At 44.2% G+C, this 25,474-nt stretch overlaps 1 protein-coding gene across 1 annotated transcript in view; it reads right to left on the bottom strand.

Annotated features, from left to right (window-relative positions):
- The window catches only part of ADGB (androglobin), a 1,363,241-nt gene that overhangs the window by 1,101,053 nt on the left and 236,714 nt on the right, over nucleotides 1-25,474 (bottom strand). Inside the window, exon 9 of the mRNA XM_086927423.1 lies at nucleotides 24,159-24,269. Coding sequence (XP_086783549.1) covers nucleotides 24,159-24,269 — 111 coding nt within the window. The remainder of the gene's footprint in view (nucleotides 1-24,158; nucleotides 24,270-25,474) is intronic.

Here is a 25,474-nt window from a genome sequence, read left to right as displayed (position 1 = left end):
GCCAGATGCTTATAATTTACTAGCGCCGACTGTTGTCAAAATACCCTCTTGCCAGATGCTCATAATTTAATAGTGCCGACTGTTGTCAAATTATCTCCATCCATAAATATGCACACTTATTACAACGTTGCCATGTTCGCTTCAACGGTCCAACAATAACTTATGGATAATTCCTGTTAACTCTCCCACATCATAGCACCATTCTGTGACCATCCCACAGCCACAGGCGCGTTATCACAACCTTTTTTGGCCAAGTGCGGCACCCGTAGCATAATACAGACAACGGTTACCCTGGCAACGCCCACGTGACACGAACCCCGCCCACCCCGGAAGCCGGCTCCTGACATTAACACATACAGGAGCACCGGCATTTGTAGCGGGGCAGCAGAGGAGAGATGTGGTAACTGGCCTCTTCCATCACGACAAAACTGTAAGTAAAGCAGACCTGCTTTTTAGTTTCTGGGACTCACCGCCATTACAGAGTCTAGAATCTACCGCGACACACGACTGATCTTGACCAGCAACCGTTTTTCGTAACAGTTGCCTCCATGTAATTGCAGAATACATTTCATCAAGTGGTGACACCACTCCCTGCCCTCCGATGCAACAGACACTAGAATAGGAGTAAGCCGCCTCCTTCTACCATTATATGTTTGTTTGTTTTCCGTATTTTATGTAAGTAAGTCCTTGTGTGTCCCTTGATTTTTACGGGTAAACTATGCACATCTAAAAACGATCCTCACGACCACAATAATAGGGATGCGAGAGTTAGATACCACGCCACTATAATTACTAAGAGTGCGCAAGATTGGAATAAAAGTAGTGTATGCCACTGAGCACGCACCTTTTGATAAGTATGAGTGAGTTGGCAAAATAGCATGCCCCTAGTTGGCCTAAGAACAGCATGACTATATCACGCAGATACCAACACAAATTCCTAATGAGAGTGGCATGAAGCATGAAGACACAGAGACACGATACTGCACAATGTAACAGGCATGTAATATTGATCACGTCTGATGGATGTTCGTTTCTCTCTTTCTTCCCCACATGCTTTTTGATTTTTATTACACATGCTCCCCCACTGAGGCTAGGGCTTTTCACCATTAGCGAGTTTTGCTAACTGGGTCACGAGGAATTAGGATTGGGTGCGCCTTTTAGGGGGCACAGACCGTCCACTTCCTTGTTTTTGGTCCTGACGAAAACCTGGCATATTCCATCTAAGGTTGAAACATGTAGACCAGTACACATACAGAGATACTGTTGGCCGTAACTACCCTCATAGTATCTCGCCACTTTTTTAAAATTGTCCAGTTTCTTGTAAATAAAATTTATCTTCCCACTAAGTTAAACCAGGACAATTTTTAACACACCTTTTTTTGCACTTACACTCACAACCCGCTCCACTGTATTTCAGGTGTTGTAGCACACCCTGGTGACGCTAGGCCGCCAGGGTGGGCCCCGATGATGAATCATGTCACCACTAGGCTGGTGAGTGAGGGGTTTTTAACAAAAGGATAAATTCTTTCCTTTTGTCAGTCACACACCCCATTAGGAATTCTCTTGATTCTTTATGGTGGTACTCCTCTATTTGTTTATCTAGTGCAATACATAGACAACCTCTTGGTGGCATCTAAAAGTCAGAAAGACTGTGTTGTTGACACCATTGCCTTACTGAACCATTTAGGTGAAGGAGGGCATAAAGTATCATCAGACAAACTACAGTTCTGTACCTCTTCAGTAAAATATCTGGGGCACCAGATAGAGAAAGGAATCAGGAAAGTTACCACAGAAAGAATTAGGATAATTCGAAACATGCATCTACCCAATACTCAGAAAGAGATCAGAATGTTCCTTGGAGTTGTAGGATACTGTAGACAGTGGATTGTGGGATTTGCAGTTCTAGCAAAACCATTAATAAAATGACAAAGAAAGGAGCAAAGGACCCAGTGGAGTGGGATGAAGAAAGCATGACAGCTTTTACAAAATTACGCAGAATTTGCACTGTTTTGTGATACACGAGACAATTGTGCACTGTCAGTCCTAACCCAAGCGCATGGTTTGACTAGACGTCCAGTAGCATATTTTTCTGCTACTTTGGATCCAGTGGCTGCTGGATTACCTGGATGTCTGAAAGCAGTAGCTGCAACTTGCATGAGTCTTGACTAGAGTGAATCCATCATTATGGGACATCCTGTAACTGTGTATGTTCCACATGCAGTTGTAATCTTACTGACCAGAACTAAAACACAGTATCTCACACCTAGTCCGCTGACTAAGTATGAGAGAATTCTGGTAGGTGCAGCAAATGAAACCATTACTCAATGTAACATATTTAATCCAGCTACCCTATTACCAAATTCACTCATTGCAGAAGTAAAGGGAGAGGTCGAGCATGATTGCCTTGACCTGACTGAGTTTAGTACAAAACGACGTCCAGACATTAAAGAAATGCCCCTGACTGTTGAAGATTACGAACTGTTTGTAGATGGCTCATGTCTAAGACATGAGGATGGAGGCCTAAGTGCTGCATACGCCGTTTGTACATTAGAACGCGCAGTAGAAGCATCCTATTTGTTTGGGGTCAAGTCTGCACAAGTAGCCAAATTGGTTGCATTGGCAAGAGCCTGTAAAATTGGGAAAAATAAGAGAATAACCATATACACGGATAGCCAGTATGGTTATGGGGTTGTGCATGACTTCGGCCAATTGTGGCTGCAAAGAGAGTTCCTGACTGCTTCAGGTACTCCTATCAGAAATGGAAAAGTTGTACAGGAACTACTGGAAGCAATCCAGTTACTAAAAGAATTTTCAGTGGTCAAGTGTGCTGCTCACAAATCTGCCGATGACAATGTGACAGCAGGTAATCGATATGCTGACCAACTGGCCCAACATTGTGCAAAATATAAAATGTCAGTCAATATCAAATTGGGGGGCGGAAACAGCTGCCAACTTATGGTGTTTGAAGATGTACAAACATGGGAAGAACTGAAAGAGTTGCAAAATGCAGCTGGGCCAAATGAAAAGAGAAGATGGAGAAAGTTTGGTTGTCAGAGAAGGAATGAGGATGGTGTCATTGTTTACAGTGATGGTATGCCTGTGTTGCCCGACAGCCTGCTTGCTCCTATGGCCAGACTGATACATGGAGATACACATGTAGGAAGGGATGCAATGATCCCTGTCTTCAAACAGACATGGTTCAATTCGAAATTCAGGAACATTGCAGAGGCACTCTGCCAGAGGTGCTTGACATGTCAACAGTAAAATCCCGGAAAGAAAACAGTAGTTTTACCAGGTAAAATTGGAAAAGCAGAAGGTCCTTTCATAAGATTACAAATTGACTTTATACAGTTACCCCCTGTAAAGGAATGAAGTACGTCCTTGTCATTGTCTGCCTGTTTTCAAAATGGGTAGAAGCTTATCCTGCAAAGAAAAATGATAGCATCACTGTAGCCAAATTATTACTGAGGGAATTGATACCTGGGTACGGATTTCCAGTCACAATTGAATCAGACAGAGGTGGGCATTTTCAGAATGAAATAATAAGCCAAATCTGTAAAGCATTCAAAATTACACTAAAACTGCACTGTGCATATCGCCCAGAGGCTTCTGGAGTGGTAGAACAACTGAATGGCACTATCAAGTCAAGATTGGGAAAGATGTGTGAATCTACTGGAATGAATTGGATAGACACATTGCCCCTTGTCTTGATGGGACTCAGAAGTATTCCAGATCGGAAGACAGGCCTGAGCCCCCACGAGATCCTGATGGGAAGAGTAATGCGACAAGCATGGGTACCAGGACACAAACTGATAAACATTTCTGATGATTTGGTGCTAGAGTACTGCAAGCAACTGGGTGACCAAGTGCGTTCTATCTCGCACCAGATTGGGGAAGACGCTGCCGCCAGGCCAGCAACTCCAGCCCATGGTTTGAACCCTGGTGATTGGGTTGTGATAAAGAAACACACTCGGAAGAGTTGCCTTGCACCGAAGTGGGGAAAACCAAGACAAGTGATTCTTGTTACCACAACAGCGGTGTAGTGTGCAGGGGTGCCACAGAGGATCCATGCCAGCCATACGAAAAAGGTGACAGAAGATGAAGAAACTGAGGCTGAAGGTTGTACAGCTGAGGGGTCTCCTGAAGTTGGTCCTGAAGTAGCTGATGACGAACAACCGAGCACCAGTCAAGATGATTGGGTCCCAGTAATCGACATGACATCGATCCAATAAGAACCAGAAGACAAACCTACTTAGATAGAGAGCAGGATATTGAGGACGAGACAGGAACAGGAGAGATAATCAGATCATCGAAATCCATGTCAAAAACCGATGATGAAGAAGGTCAGATAGTTACAGAACAGGTTATTGACACACCTCCAAAAACTCCTGAGATTGAAAAGGGACAGATAGAAAATAGGGCGGAGGTTCAAGCGGAAGAGGATCAAAAGTTCGAAGTGCTTGAACAGGATCAGATAGAACTAGACAAATGTGTTTAGGAAACTGAAGTTGAAACAAACAAAAGTCAGATTCAGCATATACCTGAACCAGGCCAGTTTAGTAACCAGGCAGAAGAAACTGAAATAAGACCTGGGGCTAGTCAGACAGAAAGGGAAGAAGAAGTTGTTGAAATAGATGTGCCACAACTAAATGAAAACAAAAGAGCATTAGAAGAAAGCCAAATAACAGTGGCAGTTAAAAGATTCAAGAAGAAGAATAGAGAACCAAGGTTCATCAAAAGACTGAGACTAAGACTAAAGACTGTAGAGGAAAACCTTGAACAAGAGAATCAAGACTACAGCGAAGCTGAGCAGTCTGGAGCAAAGCCAAAGAGAAGAAGTGCCCGAATAAAGAGACTGAACAATAAATATCAGAATCCTGAATGGACTTGTCTGGTGTTGGAGGAATTTGAAAATCTTGATATAAGTGACGAAAGTGATGAAGAATTGATTGCTGACCAGACTACCGAAGAAGAAGAACCAACCTGAAGTTGCCCTGTGTAAGAAACCTGTACAAAGTTACAAAGAGGGGTTGAAAAACTTCTTTTGAGCCAAAATGTCTGATTCCAATGTGAATGGAAGGCTTAGACGAAATTGTTGTAAAACATGCTGCCAAGTATGGTTATGTAGTGTAGCACTAGTTCTGATACTATGGATAGGACTGACTATAACTATTCCTTCTATGATGAGTAAAAACCCAAGTCTGTACCCCAATAATAACCTACCAGATGACACTGTAGAATCACACACTAGAAGTACCCCACAAAGTATAGACGTACTAGACAAAGCTAGATTTAGAAGCACCAGATGAGGAAGGATTACACTTTAACAAAATCAGGAACAAAACTCATTTAAATGTTTTCGCAAACCTATAAGTACATTATGTAGAGACGATCGAGATAGACGACGGTTATGTCTGCATGAAGCTTCCCACTTCAGTAGCTGAAGGTGTGACTTACCACCACTTGCCCTTAACCTATGGAATTTCCAGTAGTATACTAACTGGCTTATTTTACAGAAGAGGACCTTTCCAGTATTATTACTGAGGTTTTGTAAATTACGAATTCGTTCGTGCTCAGCCTCCATTTTAAGATCGCCGCCATTTTGTGTTGCCCTCACTCAGGCAGCTCGGCGAACGCAATGTTTTTTTCGTTTCTGCATTTGCGTGTCAGGTGGCTTCCTCGCCTATGTTTGCTAACGAGTGTCAGGGTCTGGCTGAGTACACTAATTCCTGTCTGAACTGATTAATCCCCGTCTGGACTACATGTCATTTCACACCATTGTTTCCCTTAAGTTATCTTATCTGCTGTCCTTCGCTACATATCTCATGCATTCTCCTGTTTCTCGACTGTCCTTCTGTGACACACAGCTGTGTTTTCTCTGCTAGTAAACCGAATTGTGTGGATTCACTTGGGATTTACTTAAAGGGTTGAGTGACAAATAGAACCGGGAACTTGAGTTGTTTTGGACTTAAAACATTGTTTGTAACATTTGCTTATAGCTCATGCTCGTGTGTGATTGCATTTTTGCATTGTGCTGTATGATATATACACCTGTGCGCCACGGAGTTAAGTGGCAGTCTCTTTTGAACCTCATTGTACTGACGACTTCTAAGACCACTGTACTAGCTGCAGCATATAAATACCATCTTCTACGCCAGACGAAGAGTCCGGGGATTTAGGTGTACCCTGCGCCACCGGGCCCTAAGGCTGAGATTCTCCAACTGGCGCCCATGGTGGGCGACTTCTGCGGTAGCGGTTGAGCCCGAGGGTCGTGAGGAGCCCCGCAAGAATACTCAGGAGGAGGCGCACCACGTAACCGACCCCTGTATGTCGGAAGTGGACCGAAGGTCTTTGACGGCGCGGCTACTCCTCTCGGACGGCTGCTGACGACTGCTGCCCGACTGTCGCCCTGCCTTGGACCCTTCTGAAGTTTTGGTAGAGCGAGAGGATAGACGGACCTTCGCTGGCGCAGAACGATTTTTAGTTAAGTATTTGGTGGGTCGCTCCCACAGACCTTTGTTTTGTTTATTCTTAGTCTCTGTTCAGTTATTGCAATAGCTGAAGCCAAGGGGTAAGTACGATTGTACTGTTTCACTGATCTATACCCCTTGTTGTTTGTGATCAGTCTAGAGAAGTGACGATGCCTGGGCTGAGTAAGTTCAAAAGATTTTGTTGTTTGGGTTGTACAAGGGATTCCCAGTTGGAGGAGTCATGTCCGATTCCTCCGGTTGGAACTCCGACTTATGAGCTCTATTCGAAACATGGTATTGGTCCCATTACCTTTAATGAGAAATGGGTCCGATATACAAAAAATAGTGGAGTTTTGAGTTGGCCCCAGAATGGTAGCTTCGATCCCGCTATATTGGATAATTTGGAAACAATTCTGTTCAGAAGAAAAGCCCGGCCGGCTATGTTTGACTCCTTTCGCCTCTGGCGTAAAGAAGCCAAACAGAAAGAAATTAAACAAGCGAAAAAGGATAAAAAAGCACAAGACATGTCAGTCCTTCAGGCTGCCCAGCAGTTTAAAGATAACGAAGTAGATGATGCGAAGGAGATATCAGAGAGACAACATCATATGGCGATAGATGCTATCCGATGTTGCCTACTTCCTCTTCAGATAAGAGTAAAGAATTAGAAGAAGATTCCCTAATGACTTGTTTATTGAATTCACCTCCGCCCTATGTTCAGAATGCGACTGCACCTCCGTTACCCCCTCCTGTTGCTCAACAAGTGGTTGCTCAGTTACCAATTGTCCAGCAACCAGCTCAGCCCCTTAATGCTTCCTCGTCGACTTCAGCTCTGCCTTCGCAGCTTGTACTTCAACCCCGCCTTCTCCGGCTCCTATTCTTCAACATGCTACGTCTCAGTCTCCATTGCCTTCTATATCTGTAATACCTCCTATTCTTTCGAGGGATTCTCCTGTTTCACAGAGGAGGATAGCAGATGCTGTTACAAATTTATTCTCTCCTTTTGTTAGGTCCCTGAAAATGTCTCCAGATTTCTCTAGACGACAATCTCGTTGTCAGCTTCCTTTTGCGGACGAGAAAGCAGCTCTGGGTTCTCTCGCTCGCAAATGGATTGAGCATCGACCAGAATATAGTACTGATGATATTATGAGTTGTTTTCATCAATGGGGGGAGCCTACGCAGAGATATGTTTTCAACATCATGTGTCAAACTCTTATCAAAGGTTGGGAAGATATAGAGTTAGATACAGTCCCTTCAGACCTCCTGAAATTACAAGGTGATTTTGACAAAGGTTTTATTGTAGGATACCGAGTTGAGGAAGCGGTAATTAGACTCATTGCGTTTCGAACAATGTTTCTATCCCTGTCCTTTTCCGAGGTTGATTCCGTCAATAAAAAGGGTAGCAAGAATTATCCGATGCGTGAAGTCCCTCCCGTATGGAGAGACGCGGTGGTTGGTCCACCTGCTGTCCCTGCTCATTTCCAGCGTATATGGGTTCACGAACCCTGGAAGAGGTCTGAAGTAGTGGCGCTTAAGCAAACTCTTCCCGACCTCCGTAAAAATCCTGCAGGATATTACAAAGAATTGTCCCAAACAGTTGATGCTTGTATTATGAATTTGATTCAGAAAAGGGGTTGGTGATGAACAGAGTGTCTGAATTAAGCAGACCACTCTTACCCAGTCCAAAGATCAGGGCTTGATCCATCACCGTTTTTTAGCTCACTGCACCATCCCAGCTCAGAACTTGGCTATATGCAAATTAGTCTGACCCTGGCCCAGTGCATCATGGGAACAGGGCAGACCAAACTACCAAGCCAATTCTTATACTGGGAAGGAAACAAGCTACCGGGGACCGGTTTCTGGCATTTCAGCCGTCTTCGGCCCGGCTTGCTTGAATCCTGATGGTGCAATGAGCAAGGGACTCACATCTGAGTTTACCCTTCCACGCTTATGGTGGACAAAATTGATTCAGAAAAGGGGTTGGTGATGAACAGAGTGTCTGAATTAAGCAGACCACTCTTACCCAGTCCAAAGATCAGGGCTTGATCCATCACCGTTTTTTAGCTCACTGCACCATCCCAGCTCAGAACTTGGCTATATGCAAATTAGTCTGACCCTGGCCCAGTGCATCATGGGAACAGGGCAGACCAAACTACCAAGCCAATTCTTATACTGGGAAGGAAACAAGCTACCGGGGACCAGTTTCTGGCATTTCAGCCGTCTTCGGCCCGGCTTGCTTGAATCCTGATGGTGCAATGAGCAAGGGACTCACATCTGAGTATACCCTTCCACGCTTATGGTGGACAAAATTGATTCAGAAAAGGGGTTGGTGATGAACAGAGTGTCTGAATTAAGCAGACAACTCTTACCCAGTCCAAAGATCAGGGCTTGATCCATCACCATTATTTATCTCACTGCACCATCCCAGCTCAGAACCTGGCTATATGCAAATCAGTCTGTCCCTGGCCCAGTGCATCATGGGAACAGGGCAGACTAAACTACCAAGCGAATTCTTCACCAGAAAGGAGACAAGCTACCGGGGACCGGTTTCTGGCATTTCAGCCGTCTTCGGCCCGGCTTGCTTGAATCCTGATGGTGCATCACCACCCCCTTTTCTGAATCGGTTTTGGCCACTATAGGTGTGGCAGGGTATTCTCAGACAGGAGTCCCTTTCTCACTGCACCATCAGAATTCAAGCAAGCCGGGCCGAAGACGGCTGAAATGCCAGAAACCGGTCCCCGGTAGCTTGTCTCCTTTCTGGTGAAGAATTGGCTTGGTAGTTTAGTCTGCCCTGTTCCCATGATGCACTGGGCCAGGGACAGACTGATTTGCATATAGACAGGTTCTGAGCTGGGATGGTGCAGTGAGATAAATAATGGTGGTGGATCAAGCCCTGATCTTTGGACTGGGTAAGAGTGGTCTGCTTAATTCAGACACTCTGTTCATCACCACCCCCTTTTCTGAATCGTTTTTGCCCACTATAGGTGTGGCAGGGTATACTCATACATGAGTCCCTTTCTCACTGCACCATCAGGATTCAAGCAAGCCGGGCCGAAGACGGCTGAAATGCCAGAAACCGGTCCCCGGTAGCTTGTCTCCTTTCTGGTGAAGAATTGGCTTGGTAGTTTAGTCTGCCCTGTTCCCATGATGCACTGGGCCAGGGACAGACTGATTTGCATATAGCCAGGTTCTGAGCTGGGATGGTGCAGTGAGATAAATAATGGTGATGGATCAAGCCCTGATCTTTGGACTGGGTAAGAGTGGTCTGTTTAATTCAGACACTCTGTTCATCACCACCCCCTTTTCTGAATCGTTTTTGGCCACTATAGGTGTGGCAGGGTATACTCAGACATGAGTCCCTTTCTCACTGCACCATCAGGATTCAAGCAAGCCGGGCCGAAGACGGCTGAAATGCCAGAAACCGGTCCCCGGTAGCTTGTCTCCTTTCTGGTGAAGAATTGGCTTGGTAGTTTAGTCTGCCCTGTTCCCATGATGCACTGGGACAGGGACAGACTGATTTGCATATAGCCAGGTTCTGAGCTGGGATGGTGCAGTGAGATAAATAATGGTGATGGATCAAGCCCTGATCTTTGGACTGGGTAAGAGTGGTCTGCTTAATTCAGACACTCTGTTCATCACCACCCCCTTTTCTGAATCGTTTTTGGCCACTATAGGTGTGGCAGGGTATACTCAGACATGAGTCCCTTTCTCACTGCACTATCAGGATTCAAGCAAGCCGGGCCGAAGACGGCTGAAATGCCAGAAACCAGTCCCCGGTAGCTTGTCTCCTTTCTGGTGAAGAATTGGCTCGGTAGTTTAGTCTGCCCTGTTCCCATGATGCACTGGGCCAGGGACAGACTGATTTGCAGACAGCCAGGTTCTGAGCTGGGATGGTGCAGTGAGATAAATAATGGTGATGGATCAAGCCCTGATCTTTGGACTGGGTAAGAGTGGTCTGCTTAATTCAGACACTCTGTTCATCACCACGCCCTTTTCTGAATTGTATTATGAATTTGGCCGACATTGATATCCTATTTGGAAATGTTGTTCCGCAAGGTATATGGGCGCGGATTCGTTGGGAAGATCATTTGGCCGAATTAGGTGGTGATTGGGCTGCTATTAGAGCTGCGGATGCGAATCAGGTGGGTGGTGCAAAACCCGAGGATTTGATTACGGCTCTTCCAGGTAGAATAATAGAGTTAATGAAGACACTGATGCGGGCGGTACGAATTAATTGGGATAAGTTGGCCGCATGTAAGCAAAAGAAAGATGAAAGTGTCTCGGACTTTTTTACTCGTTTCAAAGAAACGTTTATAGACCATAGCAGTCAGGATTTGAGTGTAGAGGGTGGCCAGCGATTGTTTGTGGACAAGTGTGTATATAATTTGCTTCCCTAATTATCGAATAAATTGAAGTGCATGGGCTGTCTCTTCTCGTGCCAAAATATTGGCTACTGCAGAGTATTATGAGAACAGGGATAAGGAGGAGAAGGAGAAACAAGAGAAGAAAAATAAGGATTTGAAAACTAAAGTTCTTCTACAGCAGGCGTATCCACCTTGTTCGAATCAGCATCAGCAAAACACTCAGTTTCAGCAGCCTCCACAGTTTCAGAGACAGTTGCAAAAACCTGAGTATTTTGCGCCGAGACCTTTATTAGGTCCTAATCAATGTGCATATTGTAGAGAGGAGGGACATTTCAAGAGTAGTTGTCCAGTCTTATTACAGCGTAATAATGGGACGTCTGCTTCTCGAGGTCGTGGTAATTTTTAAACGGGATCTAGGGGAAGGGGACGAGGTGCGCCCTCTCAGGAGCAGCGTTCTCGTGTCCCATCTACATCGAATTACTTTGACCAGCAGGCAGTTCAGTCTACGCAGTATTATAACGATGATTATTACGTTGAAGAAAGAGCTGACAATTTCCAGACCGAATAGGACAGCCAAGGACGAAGTGAGGGAGTTGTGTCGATTCCAGTAGATCAAGATGGGCCATATGTCACTGTTAATACAATGGGTGTCTCAGAACCGTTTCTTTTGGATACTGGTGCGATGAGAAGTTCGATTATTCATTCTAAACTACCTGGAGCCCCTTTGTCTGGCTTAGTAAATACTTCCGTGGGATTTTCTAGTGCTCCAGTTTGTAATCCGGTTTCTTGCCCCCTGCCTGTTTCGATTGGTCCTTATGATTTGGAAGCTCCACTGATATTGACAACTGGTTGTAATGAGAACTTATTGGGTTTTGATTTGTTAAAAAGATTGCATGCAACATTGTATTGTTCCCTGTCTGGTGTGCATCTCACGTTGGGGAAAAGATTAATGTCCCCTATGTATTTATCTCGGGACAAGTTTCCACCTGAGTTATGTTCTCTCCCAGAAAGTCTTTGGGCCACGGGTCCGAATGACGTTGGTCGTCTTGCAATCCCACCGTACGTCGTCACAGTTAGAGATAATGTTCAGATGCCACGCATTCCTCAATATCGTATTTCTAGTGATGGAGAGAGAGAATTATTGGCCATTGTTGATGACTTCATTCAGAAAGGTGTGGTCGAAGAGACTAGAGGCAATGTCTGTAATAGCCCTGTTCTTCCGATCCTTAAAAGGACGGATCCTTCACAGCCTCCTGTCTATGGATTCGTTATTGATTTAAGGGAAGTCAACAAAATAGTGGTACTACAGTTTCCTGTTGTTCCGGACATTACAGCCTTATTGACGATGATTCCTGCTTCGGCAGCTTGGTTCTCAGTGATTGATCTTAAGAATGCTTTCTTTAGCATCCCCATTGCTGAGGAGAGTAGGGATATTTTTGGTTTCTCTTTAGGTGGCCGAAGTTTTCGCTTTAAGAGAGCTCCTCAAGGCTATTGTGAAAGTCCCTCTATTTACAGTAAAGCTCTTAAATGTCAACTTGATACTTTTCCTTTGCCTCCAGGTGCTACGCTTGTTCAGTATGTGGATGATTTGCTGGTGGCTGCTGATACTGAAGATGTGTGTAGGAGAGTGACTGTTGAGTTGTTGCATCATCTGGCTGTTCTGAATCATAAAGTATCGCCCTCCAAGTTGCAGTATGTCCGACAAGAAGTGACCTACTTAGGTCATCTTTTGTCGAAGGAGGGAAGGTGATTGACCCCAGAACGTATTCATGCTATTTCACAGATGTCTGTACCCAACACACAGAGAGAAATATGTGCCTTTTTGGGTATCACTTCCTACTGTAGACAATGGTTTCCCAATTTTTCGCTCTTGGCGAAACCATTGGTGGCATTAACGCTGAAAGATACGCCCCATCCACTCCCTTGGACGAATGAATGTCAGAAAAGTTTTGTTGATTTACGTACTGCCCTGTGTTCTCCTCCAGTGTTGGGTACTCTGGATTATAGCAAGTCCTTTACATTGTACGTTCACGAGAAAGAAGGTTGCGCGTTGTCAGTCTTGACACAGCAATTCGGAGATAAGCAGAGGCAATGTGCCTATTTCCCTGCTACATTAGACCCAGTAGCTAAAGCTTTGCACAGTTGTCTTAGAGCTACAGCAGCTGCCGCAATTGCTATTAGACAGTCTGCCGGATTAGTATTAGACAACACAATCATTGTTATGGTTCCACATGCAGTGGATGCCTGATACCTTGTTAAATAGAAACCAAGACGCAGCATCTCACGAGTGCTCGTTTGTCTGGTTACGAGCTGACACTTCTGGCGAGTCATATACATATCAAAAGATGTAACACGTTGAATCCAGCTACATTGTTACCACTCCCAGATGAGAAAGATGATCAGGAAAACCATGATTGTTTTCTTCGAACAGCAGAAGAAACGAAGGGGAGGATTGATTTAAAGGACACTCCGCTTATGGACCCGGACAGGATCCTATGGTTCGACGGTTCTTGTTTTAAACTTCCAAATGGAGAAACCACTTCTGCCTATGCTGTTACCACCTTATGCACTATTGTTGAGACGGCACATATTAGACATAATTAAGCCCAAGCAGCTGAATTGATAGCTTTGACTAGAGCATGTGTCTTGTCGAAGGGAAAGAGAGTGAATGTGTATACAGATAGTCAGTATCCGTTCGGTGTTGCGCATAGTTTTGGAAAGTTATGGAGGGAGAGAGGATTCTTTACCTCTCATGGGACAAAGATTCAGCATGGTCAGTTGGTAACTGATCTTCTTGAGTCCCTTACTTTGCCAGCACAGATAGCGATCATAAAGTGCAGCGCACATAAGAAAATCCCAGATGATGTGGGTCGTGGAAATGCGTTTGCAGACGATATAGCGAAAACTACAGCTAGAAACACCACTAGTCGAATGTATGTGGCAGGCCCTGCAAATTGGGTGAGGGAAATTGGAATGTGTGAAGATACAATTGAGAGTGTGAAAACGATTCAGGGAGAAGCTATTGAGAAAGAATTGAGTATGTGGAAAGAAAGGACAGGAATGTTAGATCTAACGGGTTGTTGGACAGAGTTGTCGGAACATCAGCGATGGTTGTTACCGGACGCTTATGTGTTGCCGGTCGTGACCATGGCTCATGGCCCAGCTCACATTAGTGCAAAAGGCATATGTAAGCTCTTGGCTCCGGTATGGCAGAATGGAGGAATTCCGAAATGTGCAGAAAATGTGGTTAAACATTGCATTGTTTGCTTAATGCATAACCCAGGAAAAGGAACCCCAACTCTAGCAGGCCATTTTGCTCCCCCGTCATATCCCTTTGAGGTGTTGCATATCGATTACATTTATATGGATCGCTGTAACAACCTCAAGTATGTTCTGGTGGTGGCATGTGCCTTTTCCCGCTGGATAGAGGCCTACCCCTTAAAAGATAACACTGCTTTGTCAACTGCTAAAGTACTAATTAAGGAATTTTTCCCTAGGTTTGGTTTGCCGCGCATTGTCTGGAGTGACAATGGAAGTGAATTCGTAGGCCAGATAATGCAGAAAGTATGTTCTGGTCTCGGAATCAAACAAAAATTCCATGCGGCAAACCATCCACAGTCAGCTGGTTTGGTTGAGTGTTACAATGGTACGCTCAAGCTTAAGCTGGCTAAGATTCAAGCCAGTACAGGTCTTGCTCTGCCAGACGGTTTGCCCCTAGCTCTTTTGTCAACCAGAACTACTGTACACTCTCGTATGGGACTTAGCCCGTATGAGGTGGTATTTGGACGTGCAGCAAATGTTTGGGGTGTCCCTCGTCCTAAAAGATACTCAGACATACCATATCCTCTGTTAATTGACTATCTGCACGATTTGATTACTAAATTAAGTGTTATTCGTCAACAGGTACAGAGTGTTCTGCCAGAGGCCTCCTTAGACCCAGGTGACACCATCGTGCCCGGGTCTGTGTGAAGAATTTTCAACGGACCAAGAATTTGGAGCCTCGGTGGTCCCCGCCTACGCAGGTGTTGCTCGCTACTCGCAAGGCTGTCAAGGTGGTAGGAAAGCGCAAATAGGTGCATGGAGTGCACTGCAAAAAGGTGCCACTTCCATTACCCTTTGACCAGTGGACTCACAGTGGTGTAAGAGAATCGGACACTGCAGCTGTTCCTTGTTTTGTCCCGTTCAGTGATGCTCAGATTTATGGGACTCAGTCTGAAAAAGCGGATGACGATATTCTTCAAGCTGCTGTGCCTGTGCATTGTCGAATAGACACCACCAACCCGGAAATACTGTTTAAAGATCAGACCGTGCCGATCAAAACACGCTACAATTTAAGACAAAGACCCAATGAACTGAACTCTTGAACACTTTTATTAATTAAAGACATTCTTTTTGTCCTTTTTGTCTTTTATGCGTAACATTAGTATTAAATGTGCCATCTGTCTCCGTCGCAGGGTCACAGTAGGAGACTCAGACTGTAACCTGATTCTGTTCTTCAGTAAGTGGCTAGTGCCTCAGGTATACAGAAGTGATTAGCTGAGTAATTGGAGAAGAGTGCCGTGAGCGACATTTTTTTTAGATAAAGATGGATGGTACAATAATTGTAGGTAGGGAAAATAAGAACCAAGAAATGAGAGCAAAATATTATAAATTATTACGTAGTCGATTTGGCGAAGCTTTGTGTGTTCTTATGTTTTTGTGTATTTTATTAGCCTGCACAGGATGGATTGTTCATATCTTTCAATCAAGAAATGTTGCAAATACTACGACTTCTTTGCCTTCTCGACTTTCTGTCTTCTCACACAAAATGCATACTTTACCTCCACATGAACAGATAAGGAGAGCCGAGTATATGAATAATACGTTTATTCAGTTGTTGCACCAACATCAGTTGGCCATTAATATGACTGACTGTTGGGTGTGCGGACTTATGCCACATAATACACAAAAGGGAATGCCATATCTGGTTCTTCCTTTTTCATACGAAGGTTCAGCTTGGGCCTATTTCACAATGTTTTTGGCCGCATACCACAACAGACTTAGAAGCCCTGTGAGAACTCCTGGGAATGGATTAAATTTCAGTCATAGCTCCATGATAAAAAGCATAGTGGTAATGGCCAAGATTGTAGAGAAGAGTAAGATTCCATTGGATGAAAAGAGAGCTTATGATGGATGGAATGTTACCCACTATGTCTCCATTCTCAGCGATAAAACTAGAAAAGGTGAGTCTTCCCCAGTGGGGACTGTGCCCCATACAGGAAATCTTTGTCTCCAGATTAACAGCAAGAAAATTGATGATATCTAGAAATGTACATATTCATATGTTCTTTCATCCCTTGATTACCCTCCGCTAGTTTCATCTCAAGGAACATATTTTGTTTGTAATGATCGAGCCTACACTTTGTTACCTTCTAACTTTTCTGGAACTTGCTACATAGCTTTTCTCCTTCCCTCTACATATACGGCTTTGTCAGACCATCACAGAGTTAGACATAGCAGAGGCGTGTTCGATGCCAAAGACACGGCAGAGCAAGAGGGAGGAAATTTCCTTACGGGATTCCTTCCCTTTTGGGGTCAGATGGTTAACAGCAGACACATTAGGCAATTAGTTCGAGTGGTTGAGACCACTATTAATGTTACCGCAGGTGCGATAGGTAACATTACAGCAGAGCTTCAAGCGGACCGTCTTATGACGCTTCAGAACCGAATTGCGCTAGACGTAATTCTAGCAGATCGAGGAGGTGTCTGTAGATTGATCGGATCTAGTTGCTGCATTTATATTCCAGATGACACTCCAGCAGTATACCAAGCTTTTTCCAAAATTCACACAGTCTCCGAGTCGATACATCAGGATGAAGGAGATTGGTCTTTTATGGGATGGTTTTGGGGAATATTGTCAACTTGGGGATGGAAGATCTTAACGTTCCTTGGAGCAATTCTAGCTGTCATATTCTCTTGTTGTTTGTGGTGCAGAGTGGTCCCGCAGTTTGTGGCCTGTTGGCTACCTTTTGCGTCCCATGATCTGCTGCTGAGAAGACAGAGAATATTAGAATGATGGTGCAGCAACAACTTGTCAGGTGGCTTCCTCGCCTATGTTTGCTAATGAGTGTCAGGGTCTGGCCGAGTACACTAATTCCTGTCTGAGCTGATTAATCCCCGTCTGGATTAATCCGTGGCTGTGGTAAAGGCGAATTAATCCACCGGTGGGTTAAACTTGATATTACAAAGTTGAACTAGCACCTTTCAAACACCCGCCCTGAGGACAGTGATGCTCCCGTTATGGAATTGAGTACCGTTGTATCACATTGGCTCACCAATGCTGTAACCACCCTCCTTCCTTTAACCCCGAAACATTTTAGGTCTCATCGTTCCCCGGCACCTTGGTTCTATGCTGCTATGAAGGTCTTACGAACCAAATGAAAGGCTCTCGAAAGGAAATGGAGGCACTCTTATTCGGTCTCACGGAAGACTGCCTACAAAGAGGATCTGAAGGGGTACCGCTCACAATGTAAAATTGCGAGAGCTGCTTACACTGTGAGTACAGTGACACAAGCACAGAATTGCCCACAGACTCTTTTTTCCGTTGTCAAAAAATTGACAGGAGCGGACACTATCCCCATTCCCCCAGCTTTGGAGGTAGTCCAGTGTAACTCCATTGCGGAATTCTTTATTGCTAAGGTTGAGCGCATATACGACTCTATGAGCGCTCCCTTGACGGTAAAGGAACACCAATCAGAACAGGCTGCAGCGATCGAACAACCGCTTCCAATGGCGAAGGTTACAAACTGGCAACTGTTTGATGATACCTCGTTCTTCTCCTGCATGAGCAGTGTAAGATCTGGTTCACCTCATGATCCTGTACCTGCGAAAATCCTAAAGTTACTGGACCTCGAACCCCGGTGGGTTCTCATGAGACTCCTAAATGCATCTCTAACTGAGTCTCATGTGTTACAGGATTGGAAGCATGCAATGGTTGTTCCTCTCCTAAAAAAGGCAGGAGCCGATGTGTCTAACCTCGCCAACTTTAGACCCATATCCTTGTTGCCTGTTCTCTCAAAAGTGCTGGAAAGGCATGTTAACACTCAGTTAAACCATCTTGTGGAAAGCTCGGGATTTTTACACTCTTCCCAGTCCGGTTTTCGTGCACATCATTCCACCGAGACCGCGTTACTCGGGGTGACGGAGAGTTTGCGGCACGGTATTGGCCGCAGGGAAACATCTGCACTCATCCTTTTGGATTTGAGCGCGGCATTCGATACTGTGTCCCATTCCATCCTTTTGAACTCTCTCCGGTCCCTGGGAGTAGATGGTCCTGCATTAGCCTGGATTGCCTCCTTTTTAAGCGAGCCAGGTTTTCTCTATGAAAGCCGCATCTGCCACATGTCCATCGGCGTATGGCGTTCCGCAGGGGTCCATACTCAGCCCCTTATTGTTTAACATCTACGTCAGACCCCTGGCTACCATCGTGGAGGACGCTGGGCTGACTATATTTTCATACGCCGATGACACCCAAATTGTTTTCTCCCTTTCCAGCAGTGAGTGCAACAGCGTATCGATCTTGAAGACCGGATTGTCACGTGTAGCTGAGTGGATGCAGAGGCATATCCTCAAGTTAAACGGTGACAAGACCGAGATCGTCATTGTGGGGAAGCATAAAGATCTTTGGGGCCCGCAACACTGGCCCAGTGACATGGGACCCCTCCCCCAGCCGACCTCTGTGGTCCGCAACCTCGGATTTCTGCTACCATTAACAAACTCCAGGTTGTACAAAATTCGTCGGCCCGACTTCTCTGTAACATCCCGAGGAGATCATCGGCCTCACAGGCTCTTCGCGATCTACACTGGCTCAGGGTCTCTAGCCATATTAAATTTAAAGCCCTGTGTTATCTTTTTAAAATTAAGCAGGGTTCAGCCCCAAAATACTTGCAGAGTCTTGTCCAACCTTACAAGCCTAGTCGCACACTAAGATCTTCTGCCAACTGCGACTTCGTTGTTCCAAGATTCAAACTTGTAAAGATGGGGGGTCGGGCCTTCTCCCATCTAGGCCCCAAATACTGGAACGCGCTACCTATCGCCTTGAAATCAGAGACCGACTTATTTTGTTTTCGGGAAAAATTGAAAACTCTACTCTTTCAATAGATCTATCTGCCGCTCTAATTGGCCTATGGTACTTTTGTTGTGTCCTTCTTTCTACTTCAGTCTATCCCTTGCGCCGGGAAACCCACTGCGGGTAGCTGTTGCGCATTATAAATTCAAATAAATAAAATAAATAAAATACATGTCATTTCACACCATTGTTTCCCTTAAGTTATCTTATCTGCTGTCCTTCACTACACATCTCATGCATTCTCCTGTTTCTCGACTGTCCTTCTGTGACACACAGCTGTGTTTTCTCTGCTAGTAAACCGAATTGTGTGGATTCACTTGGGATTTACTTAAAGAGTCGAGTGACAAATAGAACCGGGAACTTGAGTTGTTTTGGACTTAAAACATTGTTTGTAACATTTGCTTATAGCTCATGCTCGTGTGTGATTGCATTTTTGCATTGTGCTGTATGATATATAAACCGGTGCGCCACGGAGTTAAGGGGCAGTCTCATTTGAACCTCGTTGTACTGACGACTTCTAAGACCACTGTACTAGCTGCAGCTAATAAATGCCATCTTCTACGCAAGACAAAGAGTCTGTGTCTCTGTTTTGACAAGGCAGGTGAATCCCGGGGATTTAGGCGTACCCTGCGCCACCGGGCCCTAAGGCTGCGGTTCTCCAACAACCTTGACGTGACATTTGCTGAAAATCCTGTTCGAAGAAACCTGAACCCTGTACATACGCCTAGAGATGTAGCTAAATACATGAGTGATTATTTTCTAACGGTAGGAAAAATTAACATAGATGACGCACACAAAAATAACTTGACTTGTTCTTTACATGAAAAGGAGAAAGAATTTCTGAATATGGTAGAAAAGCGAAGAGAAACTTTCCAAAAGAAAGCCAGAGACAAAACTCAGAAAGTTCCTAAATGGGCAGAAAGTATTGGGAGCACCTCAAAAGGTGGAGTCAATGCTGCCATGTTGCTGGATTTCGAAAAGAAAGGCAAAATTTGTCTTCAAAGAGAAAAGACTAGTTACTATAATAACATATTCATTGGTTCCAGTGAATGCGAACATAATTAAAAAAGTAATTGGGGGTTGGGGATTCAAAGATGGGTCAGAGCCAGTGTTTCCCGGAATTTATTTTATATGTGGAAACAAGGCTTATTTCAAATTGCCCGACCATTGGTACGGAAGCTGTTACTTTGGTATTATCTTCCCAAAGATATACCATGTGGAGAAAAGCACTGGAAGCACTGAAAAGACTAATAAATTAGCACGCACAAAAAGAGAAAGTGCCGGAGAAATAGTGGGAAATATTTTTTGTGCATTGATACCTGCAGTGGGAGTGACTCTGAATACACACAGAATTTGCAAATTGTCAACAGTAGTGGATCGGTTATCTACTGACACTGCTGGAGGTTTCCTGATGGTCAATACCGAAATGGTTGCAATCAGATCTATGGTTTTACAAAACAGGCTTGCTCTTGACACCTTATTACCAAAAGAGGGCGGAGTCTGTAGAATGTTGAAAGCGCAACATTGTTGCACTTACATACCTGACAAAAGTGTGGAAATCAAAAGGTATGTGAGGAACATTACAAATTTGGAAAAAGAGCTCAAACCACTGGAGGTTGAGAGTGCCTGGAAGAGACTAACTGATGGTCTCTCCTCTGTAGGTCATTGGTTTTCTAACTTAGGGAAAAGTCTTTTGAGTAAAATACTGTTGCCAATTATGGGGATAAGTATAGCAGTGTTTATCATATTCATTTGTTGCAAATGTCGCAAATATCAGACAAAGTACACTGTGAACAAGAGAGGAGTGAAGAGGATTGTGGATGAGCTTGAATTAGAGGAACTGAATAATCAAATTTATAAAAGGGTGAAAAATTCTCACCCTAATAGAGAAACAAAAGAAAAGATGAATCGAATGTTTGAAGAAATTGAACTGGGAAAAATGTGAAAAGTTGGCATCTGGTTCCATTAATGGTGATGATAGTAAATATCATCAAAGAGGGTATTGATGGAGCAAGTATTCGCACGTTAAGCGACTTTCTTGTATCAAGAACCTCAAATAACTTTAATAGACTAATTCAACCTGTTTGTGTTACTAATATTGCACATTTCACAATACAATGGGTGTCCCAGTGATGCTTGCCTATGTTTTTTAAACAATAATACGCTTGCCTCTAAAATGGCCGCTGCTACGCGGGAATTTAGTCTGCGCATGCGTCGGTCATACCCATGTGATGTGACACACTCGCAGTTCTGGTGGGAATTTGCTGCTCATGCGCAATACAGTTGACAATGGCCGCTTTGTTTTCTCATATGCTCTGTGCTTGCATTGCCGCTTTCAAAAAGTTGTCTATTCTGCTTAACTCCTAATGCTATAGTTATTATAAAGTAAGGGGTGTAGTATAGCCATTTCATGGTATACAGTGTAACTTTTATTTTGTGTTTCTAAATTGTTTTCGCTTGCTTTTCATGAATTGTATTCTTTGGGCCACGGAGAGGCTTACTACTCCATATTTGAAGCTCATATGGTCCCAGTCAAGTGATGTGGGAAGAGAAAGCCATGCAGCAGTGGAACTCAGCCAGCTGGCAGCCAAAGCCAAGATGCTCATGAGAATCGACCTGTAACCCAGCAGGACGAAGCCGAACTGTACCTGCAATTGCAACAATTGAATTTAACTGCTGTGTACCTCATTGTTCTCTGTTAAACATATACATGGGAAGTTAGAATTTAAGGGGTGGGTTTGAAAATGAATATTAAGCCTGAGAAAGTCTAAATTTTAGGTGATGTGATGACTTAACCTCCTCCTTTGACTAATCAGAATTTAGGGAACTTTTCACTTGCAACATTGGTGGGTGGTACATTGACCCGAAAAACAGTATAACTAGCCTAAGTTTAGCTAGAGAATTCGTCCAACTTGTCCGAATAGCTGACATGTCACTGACCCAACGAACTCTATAGGTGATTCAATCAATCAATCAAGGCATTTATAGAGCGCACTACTTACCCGGAGGGTCTCAAGGCGCTTGGGGGGGGGGGGGGGGGGGGGGGGGCCGCTACTGCTCGAACAGCCAGGTCTTGAGTTTCTTCCTGAAGGAGAGGTGGTCTTGGGTCAGGCGAAGGTCGGTCGGGAGGGTGTTCCAGGTTTTGGCGGCCAGGTAGGAGAAGGACCTTCCTCCTGTTGTCGCTCTTCGGATGCGGGGGACGGCGGCGAGGGCGTGGTAGGTCGATCGGAGGTGGCGTTTGGGAGCGTAGAAGTTGAGGCGGTTGGGCAGAGGGCTGCGGAGCACTCTGTCCGTAATTTCCACAGACTCAGTAGGGGTTTGGGAAACCTTAAGTGCTGGCGAAGCACTTTGCTGGGAGATTCGAGAACCCAATCGGGGTTATTGGCAGATTCCTTGCAGAGAGGGAGTAGCGCAGGCGTTGCAACCGAAGCTGCGGGTGTTGGTCGTACCCTTTGGTGAACCCGGTCCTGATCCAAATCCTGGGGTTATCCTGTCCTGACTGTCCATGAGCTGTACCTGCTCGCCTACTGGCAGCCTAAGTCCTTGAGGGTCCTTTCCTGCCTTTCCCAACTGACCCGTGGCCAGGGTTAGTCTTCAATCTATCCTAGGTAAATATAATCTATGTGGGTGGTTTTCTTCCCTAAACCTCTTTCCTAACATCCAGAATAATATATACTTGCATACATTCTTTTTTTCTCTCCTTTGAGAGAGATTTGATGAGATTTTCGTGCATTTTGTCTATTAGCATGTACCACTTTTTACCTTCCTTTAGTCAAATGCAGAATCGTTTGCATATATAGTTTGTTCCATTTTTCCCCTCCCTATAGAGAATAAGCACATCTGGATAAATCAAATTTCATAAGTTTCGTTTCCTCTGAACCGTTAGTGAATTTCAAAAGTCTACTTTGATTAGTATGTTCCCTTTCTTTACCCGCCTTTAGTGAAGTTGTTAAATTCTGTTAAGCTAAAATAGCGTGTTCCTTATTTTTCCCTTCCCTTTATTTCCGATCTCTGAATGATTCCTACTCTCATTCATAACTATACAATATTTCTAATTCTAGTTATAGACAGTTTGATCTTTGTAAATTTGTGGCTCATGGCATATGATAATGAGGATAATTAGATAAAGGTGTTTAAAACTTCTTGAGTTTGTGGTCATTATAAAGAGTACAAACAGTTATTTCAATGATACATGGTATTTGGTGTTGTCTACTTACTCCCACAGCTAGCTCCCTGATCCATTGTTATCATAGGTACCTGTTTCGAGGATTGGTAAGTCAGGTACACAGAAACAAACAGAATTGAACTGGATTACTGATAATAGTGTTTAGGTTACCTGATTACAGTATAGTGAAAATATTGTGTTTTTTTTATGGGCCCAAGTGTGCATTATCCGGTAACAAAGTTAGTCGGGTGACCTGCGCGCTCTATCACAAATATTCACCCCCAATCAAAAGGATCTGGGTTTAATCCGTCATTCTTTTGCTCACCACACCACCCCAGTTTGGACCCAGCTATATGCAAATCAGTCTTGAACTGTTCCTTGTGGGAATAGTCCAGCAAAAGAACGATGGATTAGGCCCAGATCTCTGTACTGGGGTGAATTTATGACATTGTTCTGCATTCTGTCCATCAATTGTTCTTTTTGCATTTGTCACCCCGAATGGGACGGGTATGCCCAGACGTGGGTCTCATGCTTTCCATGCCACTAGAGTCAAGGTATCCTGGCTGGAAGCCTGAAACCGGTCCTAGGATGCTTGTTTCCAGTCCAGGGAGGACCTGGCCTGGCAGTTCGGGCTGGACTGTTCCCATTGGGCGCAGGGTCAAGATTGATTTGCATATGGCTGGGTCGAAACTGGAACAGCATGGTGAGCAAAAAAACAATAGATTAGGCCCACATCTCTGTACTGGGGTGAATGTATGTCATTGGTCTGCATTATGTCCATCAATTGTTCTTTTTGCATTCCTCTAAACATTCCAGCACCTTGTGGCAGGCACCAGGACAAGCAGCAATAGGAAGGATGCACTTTCAGACCGCCGTGGAGGCGGCCGTAATGTAAGTAGGCTAGGCACCACTTTGCATACATATATGCTAATTGCATTAGAACACTTTCATGACATTATTGAATGGATTAGCATATATCAGTAAAATATCCATCAAATTTAAATATGTCGTTCCGAAATATATATCTATATGGTCTAATTATTTAATGTACCTACATTCTGGAAGAAGAGGCCCGAAGGAATCTATAGAAGGTCGTCCAGAATGAGAACCAGAGCGGGCCTTGTTTTCACCTTTCTTCTTGCCAATATCTTTTATTTCTGATTTATCTGTCAGAAAAAGTAAACAGAACATATTCAACAAATACAAAACACCAAAGAATGCATTTATTTCACAGACAATCATCGTTTCAAGATCTATAACCCTCATTGCTCATGGAGCAAAACGAAAAAAGCACAGCGGTCTTGGCACACATGTAAAGATTCAGTCAGCTACATACCTGGAAAAGTTAAGTGCAAGTTACACTATCCTGCTATACCCAAATATAGGACTCCACGAATAACAAGTAATATTGACACCTATCTGAAGTATGCCCTGAGTTACTAAAAGGCTGTGTTAAAAAAGTTTGTGCGCCTTTTCATTCACTTTTCATGGTGGTGTAACTGACATGAAAAGTGTGGAGGTGGGAAAAAGGGCCCCCTGGTGCATCATGCCATGAGGATGCACACAGGTAAGCACAACATGTCCATGAACATCAGTACATGCACTGCATGTACTGCAGCAGTCCATGCTGTGCAGGTACTGATTTTGACGTTCCCATTGTTGTCTTGGGAACGCCATCAAATAGCTCGCCAGACAGGAGAAAACTACTAATCTGGCAGGCGATTAAACATGGGTTTGGCGTTGCAGGAACAAGGCGGTCCCGCTCCCGTGCCGCCAAACTCATAATAAGTCCCTTTAGCTTCATCACATCAATTCTTCAATAATGTATGATGAGCTATAGAGAGAGAGAGTCTGACTGTAATGAGTTTTTCTTGGTTGAGTTGGCTTAAATGGGAATTAAGGCCTGGGCATTCATCAATGATTACAATGTCCCACTTGGAATCCCATTATGTTTTAGTTACGGGTCAATGCTCTACAAATTAATTCTGCAGTCCTGAACGCAAAACCCATTTTATTGGACTGATATTGGTGGCTGAATCTTCAGGATCTAGGGGGTGTGGAAATTGACCTCTTAAGGGACACATTATTGTCAATAAATCCATAAAGAAACCAGTATCAATATCCCACTGGATCAGAAACGACTAAAAACTATTTATACTAGGAAGGACATGGAATGTAAAATGTAAGGGCTCCTAGGCCCAGCATGAACACTGGACAGACTCGCACAGATTGGCACAAGGCTTCCCACTATTTTGTAGGTCACCTTACATGTGGAGTTCAATGAATGCTACCAACCATACCTATGGACCTTCATCCCAACCATAATCCACATGTACATCTGCATGCACTGTTTCCATATGGGAAGAAGACA

This window comes from Lissotriton vulgaris, chromosome 6 (assembly GCF_964263255.1).
Source record: "Lissotriton vulgaris chromosome 6, aLisVul1.2, whole genome shotgun sequence".
Taxonomy (NCBI): Eukaryota; Metazoa; Chordata; class Amphibia; order Caudata; family Salamandridae; genus Lissotriton; species Lissotriton vulgaris.
This window is presented reverse-complemented; position numbering and strand designations above follow the sequence as displayed.